An 8,429-nucleotide genomic window follows, 5' to 3' on the forward strand; every position below is an offset into this window, starting at 1 on the left:
TGCAAAGTCCATTTATGACAGTGACTAGTAGAATGGAAAACCTGTCTCGATATGTGAACATTGCAAGAAATCGTGGCATACAAAAGAGAATTGTTGGAAGTTACATACCCAATCACCGAATAGTAAGATAGGCTCGCCGAATGATAAGTACAACTATGATATGACCTTTATGAGTGATTCTGTCGGTGCCCCACCAACCTTAATTCTAGTAATCCCGGTACATCTTCACTTGCAGCCATTGCACAATCAAGTAACTCGCAATCATTCAATCTTATTAGTATCGATGGTAGGAAAACCTTGGATCCTGAATTCATGTGCAACTGATCATCTTACTAGCTCATCCAAAAGCTTTATATATAACAAAAATTTTGGTCTTTGTCAATAGTTTTTATGTCAACGTAAAAAAATGTGGGTAAAGTTATGTTGTGTCCACTCACATCCTCGTTTTTACTGACGAAAATATATACAATTTTTAAGTTGGATTTTTAGTACGTTTAATTTAGTATTTGGCCACTCCCTCTATGGGTAAATGTTTTAAAATTTGCCGACCTAATTTAGGTGGGGAAAAAGCTTTTAACCCATATTTTTTTAAAAAAACTTTATTCTTACTTATTTTTCCCCACTTTCTGAAAACCCCTATTTTTCCCATCCTACCAAAAAATAAAAAATAAAAAATAATCTTTTTTTTCAAGAATTCCCCTGTTTCTTTCTTGTTTTTTTTTTTTTGCAAAGGAAAATTCCCCTATTTCCCCCTTCCTAAAAAAACCACTTTTTTTTTTTTAATTTCGCCATTCCTACAAAATTCTTTCTTTCTCTCATCTCTCTTCCTCCGATTTTGTCTCCACGCGAAAAGCATCCACCGGCCGCCGTCGTCGCCGCGCTACCAACCGCCGTCGCACGCCTCCAGCCGCCGTCGTGCGCCGCGCGCCTCCAATCTTGGCCTTTGTCTTTGTAAGTGGTTTCAAATCTCCCTTTGCCTTTGAAAGTGGTGTCTTCCATTCACGAAGAAAACACCAAATGATTATGTTATGTTTCAATTTTTTTTGGAGATTTTGAAAGTTGCAGTGGAACACTTTAACAAAAGGAAGAGAGTGGATGAGTAAACTTTGGATTTAGTTTGTTTCATTTGTCCCAGTTGACTAGTCATTTTGGAAACCATTGTAGCCTTTCTTAATCTCACTCACTTATTTAAATTAATTGGACATTGTTTATTAATCTTATGACATGTTGGTTTCAATTAGGCTTTTTATTCTTTTTATTCTTTTTCATGATGTTGTTTATGATGACCATGTTGGCCACTACCTATTTCTTTAGTCATAATATATCAAGTAATAATGCTTGAGGTAGGGCTTACTATATTTTGAAAAATTGTATTTAGTAAGTATTTAGTAAGCATCTTAGATTTGAGTTTGATAGACACAATGATCATTTTAAAGTTGCTTTAGTAGTGAAAGTGTCACACTTAGAGTTGTAATTTGTAGGTGGTTATGAGTTTAAAAGTCACATTTAGGCACTTCTTGGATACTTTTTAGGTTGGTTTGAGAGTAAAACGTTTCACTTACACATTTGAAAGCTATCTTGAGATTTGATTCTCACTTTTAGTGAACTTTGTATGTTGGTAGAGTTTGAATTAATACTTAAGTATTTTAAATTGTTTTGAGACTTAAACTGTAACTCTTGATAGATTCTATAGTTGATTTTGAGTTTGATAGTCACACTTAATTATTCGTAAGTTGTTTTGAGGGTTAAGACACATTTTAGGTGATTTTTAGTTTGAAAGTCCAAGACACTTTTTAACTTGTATTGAGAGTTAAAATACCACTTAGACACTTTTTAGAGAATTTGTGTTTGGTTTCGAGTTTGGAAGGTGCACTTAGCCATTTTGAAACTTGTTTTGAGAGTCAAGACAATTTGTAGGTGATTTAGTTGGTTTTTAGTTTGAAATTTACATTTAGGGAGTTTTGACTTGTATTGGGATTTAAAGTGTTACTTAGACACTTTTTTAATTTGTTTTTAGAGTATATTGATATTTCACACTTTTAGGAAGCCTTTAAGGTTGACACTGATATTATGTGCGGTTATCCTTCCGCTGCGATAACCAATCATGTATGTATTTCATATTTATTGTATGCTTGAGATGTATTATGTTGTGACTATCCTGCAACTACGGTAGTCAATCATGCATATATTTCATACTTATTGTATGCTTGAGTTATAATATGTTGTGGCTATCCTACATATATTTTGTAGGTTTGAGTTTTAAGTCATACTTAGGTAGTTTTAACTTGTTCTGACAGTTAAAGTGTTACTTAGACACTCTTTAGATACTTTGTAGTTGATTTTGAGTTTAGAAGGAACACTTAGACATTTTGAAGTTGTTTTGAGAGTTAAGACACTTTTAAGGTGATTGTTAGTTTGAACGTCACATTTAGGCATTTTTAACTTGTTTTGATAGTTGAAGTGTCAAGATTGACCCTTTATAGAGATTCTGTGTTTGGCATTGAGTTAGGAAGGTACACTTGAACATTTTGTACTTTTGAGAGTTAAGAGTTGAGACACTTTTTAGGTGACTTTTAGTTGGTTTTTATTTTGAAAGTCACATTTGAGTAGTTTTAATTTGTTTTGAGAGTTAGAAGTGCCACTTAGACCATTTTTTAGAGATTTTGGGGTTGGTTTTGAGTTAGGAAGGTAGACTTGGAGATTTGTAAGATGTTTTGAGATTTAGGACATTTAAAAGGTGATTTTTAATTGGTTTTTAGTTTCCAGGTCTCACTTGAGTAGTTTTAATTTCTTTTGAGAGTTTAAGTGCTACTTAGACATTTTTTAACTTGTTTGACATTTAAAATGCTACTTAAACCCTTTTTAACTTGTTTGTTTGAGTTGAAGTGCCACTTAAACACTTTTTAACTTGTTTTTTGAGTTAAAGTGCCATTTAAACATTTTTTAACTTGTTTTTTAGTTAAAAAGTGTCACTTAAACACTTTTTTTGGATATTTTGTGCTTGGTTTTGAGTTTGAAAGGCACACGTAGGCATTTTGAAGAGAGTTAAGACACTCTTTAAGGTGATTTTTAGTTTGAAAGTCACACTTAGTCATTTTTAAATAGAAAGAGTTCTGGTTCCCTTCTCGTAAAGATTCAACAAGTGTGTTATTCTGTCTTCTTCTCCTTTTATTAATTTTTATAGTTACGAGAGATTTCATCGATCCTCTTGGTTGACAAGAACTGAAGCAATCAGGGTTAATGGCAAATTCTGATTGTTTAATCTGCTCGTATTTGGCAAAGTTCTGAATTGCATTTCTGATGTTTTTTTCTCGATGTTCTCTACAGTTCAGCAAAAATGCAATTTGGGGGGCTTCGAAGATTTTGCAAGATCAACAAGCGGAACTTTTCAAATTCGCAAAGTGTAAATGTTTGCATTGTCAATTCATCCTTTGTTTCTGACATTGGTAAACATCCAATCTACTCAGCTGCTCCTTGGTTAGATTTTCTAGTTCATTTTTTCAGTGTTCATGGTATGAAATGTTTGATTTTATTCTTTGTGATGTTCCGAATTTTATAGAATGCAATGATGCAACGAACCTTCTCTTCTGCAATTGATCTTTACTTTCTTGTTGAATAATCCGTTTAAAAGTTTTAAAATCAGACATTTTATTTGTATATTTCTTCTAACATCTGGTAAATTATGTGACTTGTACGTGATTGTCTGTGGACCTTTATTACTTTTGGCAGGAAAGTGTTTTCAAATAGTTCAAAGTTCCGAAAATTATTCAACTCTTGCCCGTGCTGATGATGAAATTGACAAGGGAATGGAGAAAATGAAACTGGCCATGAACTTGGCCTCGCTTGTTGAAGAATCTCTTGATGTTGATCTGAGAAGATCAAAGACTCGAATGGAACTTAAGAGATCACTTGAAATTCAGATTAAGGAGAGGGTGAAGGCACAATATTTGAATGGGAAGTTTTTGGACTTGATGGGGAATGTAATTGCCTGCCCCAATACTCTTCAGAATGCTTACGACTGTATTAGAATTAACTCAAATGTTGACATTAAGTCGAATGATTGTTTGATCTCATTTGAATCTATGGCCGAAGAGCTTTCTCATGGTAATTTTGATGTCAATACCAATACTTTCTCCATATTAAGTTCGAGAAAAGAAGTACTAATTTTACCAAAGATAAAATTGAAGGTTCTTCAGGAAGCCATTAGGATAGTTTTGGAGTGTGTGTTTAGGCCACATTTTTCCAAGATATCTCATGGTTGTCGAAGTGGAAGAGGACACTCAACAGCATTGAAGTACATCAAAAAAGAGATAAAAGATCCTGATTGGTGGTTCACAGTTGACTTAAGCAAAAAGATGGATGACCTTGTGATGGCTAAACTCATTACAGTAATGGAGGACAAGATCGAGGACCCCAAATTATTTGCTGTTATCAGAAGTATACATTTGGCTGGGGCACTGAATTTGGAGTTTGGGAGTTTCCCAAAAGGTCACGGTCTTCCACAAGAGGGAGTTCTGTCTCCTATATTAACAAACATTTATCTAAACCTCTTTGACCAAGAATTTTTCAGATTATCTATGAAATACGAGGCTATTAATGAGTATGGTAATACTGGTCAAGATGGGTCACAATCAAAGCTGCGGAGTTGGTTTAGGAGACAATTGAAAGGAAATAGTTCTGATTATCCAGGTGAGGAGAAAGACAAGATAAGAGTATACTGTTGTCGCTATATGGATGAAATCTTTTTAGCAGTATCGGGTTCTAAAGATGTTGCTCTTAGTTTTAGGTCTGAGATTTTTGATTTCATGCAGAAGACTTTGCATTTGGACGTTAACCATGAAGAGGAAATGGTATCATGTGAGACTCATGGAATTCGTTTTCTTGGTTGTTTGGTCAGACGAAGTGTGCAGGAAAGTCCTGCTGTGAAGTCCATCCACAAGTTGAAGGAAAAAGTTGAGCTATTTGGTTTACAAAAGCAGGAGACTTGGAAATCTTGGACAGTGTGGTTGGGAAAGAAATGGCTCGCTCATGGTTTGAAGAAGGTTAAAGAGTCTGAGATCAAGCATTTAGCTAAAAATAGCTCTTTGAATCAAATTTCCAGTTTTCGTAAACCTGGAATGGAAACTGATCACTGGTACAAGGTTCTATTGAAAATTTGGATGCAAGATCTAAATGCAAGAGCTGCAGAGAGTGAAGAAAAAATCTTATCTAAGCATGCAGTGGAACCTTCTCTTCCTTTTGAACTTCGAGATTCCTTTTATGAATTCCAAAGGCGTGTGGAAGAATACATTTCTTCTGAGACAGCTTCTACTCTTGCTCTTTTACCAAATTATGATCCTTCTGTCAAACCTACTTTCATAACTGAGATTATAGCACCTGTCAATTCTATCAGAAAACGACTTTTTCGATATAGATTAGTCACAAATAAAGGACATCCATGCTCCTCTCCTTTCCTCATCTTACAAGATAACACTCAAATTATTGACTGGTTTTTAGGAGTATCTCGTCGTTGGTTTAGATGGTACAACAAATCTTCTAACTTCAGCGAGTTATTCTTAATTTTCGATCAAGTTAGGAAATCTTGTATCCGAACGCTAGCAGCAAAGCACCGGATACACGAAAGTGAAATAGAAAAAAAATTTGACTCAGAACTGAGTAAGATTTACTCCTCTCCTGAAATAGAGCAAGGAAAAGAGAAGTCAACAGATACCCATGTTTTAGACCATGATGAGGCACTAAATTATGGAATTTCATATAGTGGTTTGTGTTTGCTATCTCTTGCTAGAATGGTCAGCCGATCTCGTCCTTGCAATTGTTTTGTCGTTGGCTGTTTGGCTCCTGCACCAAGTGTTTATACTCTTCATGTCATGGAGAGACAAAAGTTTCCGGGATGGAAGACTGGATTCTCGAGTTCCATTCATCCTAGCTTGAACAAACGACGATTTGGGTTATGCAAACAACATTTGGCGGATTTGTATTTGGGTCGCATTTCTTTGCAATCTGTTGACTTTGGTGCATGGAAGTGAATTGTTTTTGTTCTGCTTATGATCTCATTTAACTTCTAAATTACTTGCTGGGATAAGATTTGCTAAGAGAAATGTCATGACTGAGCCTTCATGGTCCATAATTTGCGCTAGCATACTGATTTTCTGGTCTCAATGGTTTCTGAAATCCTAATTGGAATGTTGCGCTGATTGAACATTGTTAAAACCAATGTGAGGACCAGGCTGGAACAACCCAATGTGAGAATGGTTAGAACAACATTCAGTTGAATGGGTGATGTTTATATCGATATCTTGGAAACCTTTTCAATTGCACGGATGGAGAATATTAGTATGGGGATATGAACATTTGAACACAGAGGAGTACATGCCAACTGATATATCATCGAGATTATCAAAGACAAAGTGATGGTCGTTATACCATGTGCTTCAAGGTGAGAATTGAAATGAAGTATAGGCGTGTTATGTCAGGAGCTGAGAGGACATTCTATTAAACATGACAGTTAGATACGTGCCTCTTGTAAAAATACAAAGGTTTGATTATAAGTTTAATTTTTGAGGTTTACGTCTATTAAGTCTACGAAAATTTAAAAGTTTCTAATAGATGTCTCATTTTGTGTCCAATAGGTGCTCAACAAATTCAGGAGTCTTCTACTTGTGGGATCAAATTTACTTCAATCTATATTGATCCTAATCTACATAGTCTAGCACATCTTTCTAATGTAGTTGACATGCTACGTCTTTTTATATGATAAATCGATGAGTAGCCTAGGAGTACTACAAACTAAACTTTTTGCAGCGAGTCTTTAAGAGGTTTGGCAGGTCACATATGCAAGCATAGTGTCACGTCCTACAAAAATGACCACAAAAGTTGCACCAAAATAGTGCCCAAGGCTCCTTTAGCAAAGTCAAAGAGGACCCCAATGTTTTATCTTGATAGCTCATGTATGGCTAAGACACATGCACATGACACTGGCGTTTGCCCATCCAAGGTAGCCAAGCCTCGCAAGTGCCAAGATAGATGCCCATGACAACCCATATGCGTGTCAAGACGCATAGCTCCATAGGCATGCTCAGATGCCCATTAGTGCATGGCACCTATGCGTGTCAAGACAACCCATATGCATGTCAAGACACACATCTTTCTAATTCTTCATGCACAACACTCGCGCACAGTCATGTGCGCATGGCTAGGTGGCAGTCCAGACATGTGCACACACAAGCACATGCTCAACCCAGATGACTGCCCATGTTTGCAGATGCATGGCATGCGCACCAAACACAGACCCATAACATGAGTGCCACCTCGCGCATACACATAGCATGCTCCCTTCCTGTGCCATGACATGTGTACTACCTCGTGCATACTAGACATGCACGCCCAACGTGCATGCCCTACAGTCGTGCGTGACATCGTGTGCCCAGCCCAGCGCACACAAGTCTCAAACGCCTGCGGCACCTTACGTGCGCACCTATGCATTAGATGCCCCTAGAAGCCTCTGCAAATCTCTCGAAGGCTTTAGAAGGGCCAGCACGCCATGGTTGTGCTGTAGCCCATCCATGGCCTAAACAATCTTGAAAGGCTCTAGAAGGCTCGAGACAGTATCAAAATGTGCTAGAAGCATTCAAACCACTCAAGAAGGCATTGGAACGTGCGGGATGATACTAGGCAGCGTTGGAATATTCCATGATGGTACTTTTAACGTTGATCTCGTATCTACAACGGTCTAGAAATGTCATGAAAGGTCTAGAATGTTCTAGGGCTTAATGTAAGGGCTAAAACTTATTGAGATGGTTATAGAAGAAGCCATTATCGACCTCAATGCCCTAATGTCGGCTATGTGAGTCTATAAATACCCCAAGGGGGCCTTATTTGTACTCAACTCAACTTAAGCAATTCAAAGGATTGAGTTAATCGAAGCTAAGTAGGAGTATTCTTTTCCCTCCCTTGATTGATTGAAGAATATTTATCTACTTCAAAGTTATTGTACTTGTAGCCAAAGTAATTTTAGCTCAACAATAATTGACATGATCTTCTTTTGAAGTTGGTTTGATGCCCTATTCCTTACTAAAAAAATGTTTTTTAAGAAAAAGAAAAACTAACCATTGTATCTGTAAATTTTATGTGCTTAATAAGACAAATAAAACATATGATGTTGGTGTTAATATGTGGTTAAACGATGTTGAAAGAGTATTCTTTTGTAGTCACCTCATCCCTCTTTTTTCAATTACATATTTCTCATAACCATTTAAAGGCTTTCTACATTCACATCTTTTGTGGCCTCGTGTATCTTTTTTATTCAACAAACAATTTTATGTACACTAAGGTGTTTAGCCACATTACTCAATTTTCCCGTTTGTCATTAAAGCTATCTATCTTTAAGGAAATACAATAATTTTGTCCTTTGCACCTTGTGCTTTTCCTTG

The 8,429-nt window shown here is 36.4% G+C and overlaps 1 protein-coding gene across 2 annotated transcripts; it reads left to right on the plus strand.

The window, feature by feature from the left end:
• Nucleotides 1-770: 770 nt before the first annotated feature.
• Nucleotides 771-7,944, plus strand: LOC103486008 (nuclear intron maturase 4, mitochondrial). 2 transcript variants are annotated; one of them, XR_536972.3, is made up of 4 exons: nt 771-951; nt 3,328-3,446; nt 3,730-6,536; nt 6,630-7,944. XR_536972.3 is itself a non-coding variant. In XM_008443797.3 (3 exons), the coding sequence occupies exons 2-3, from the start codon at nt 3,338-3,340 to the stop codon at nt 6,024-6,026; spliced, it is 2,406 nt and encodes an 801-aa protein (XP_008442019.2). In that variant the 5' UTR covers nt 771-951; nt 3,328-3,337; the 3' UTR covers nt 6,027-7,944. The 2 variants fall into 2 exon arrangements, 1 of the variants encoding a protein (XP_008442019.2); XM_008443797.3 differs by having other exon boundaries at nt 3,730-7,944.
• The last annotated feature ends 485 nt before the right edge of the window (nt 7,945-8,429 follow it).

This window comes from Cucumis melo, chromosome 8 (genome assembly GCF_025177605.1).
Source record: "Cucumis melo cultivar AY chromosome 8, USDA_Cmelo_AY_1.0, whole genome shotgun sequence".
Lineage (NCBI taxonomy): Eukaryota > Viridiplantae > Streptophyta > Magnoliopsida > Cucurbitales > Cucurbitaceae > Cucumis > Cucumis melo.

What these genes read in the sequence shown, in the direction of transcription:
- LOC103486008 (XM_008443797.3), top strand. Translation starts at nt 3,338, where the DNA reads ATGCAATTTGGGGGGCTTCGAAGATTTTGCAAGATCAACAAGCGGAAC. An exon ending in ATCCTTTGTTTCTGACATTG is followed by an intron (nt 3,447 to 3,729) that starts GTAAACATCCAA and finishes TACTTTTGGCAG; the next exon opens with GAAAGTGTTTTCAAATAGTT.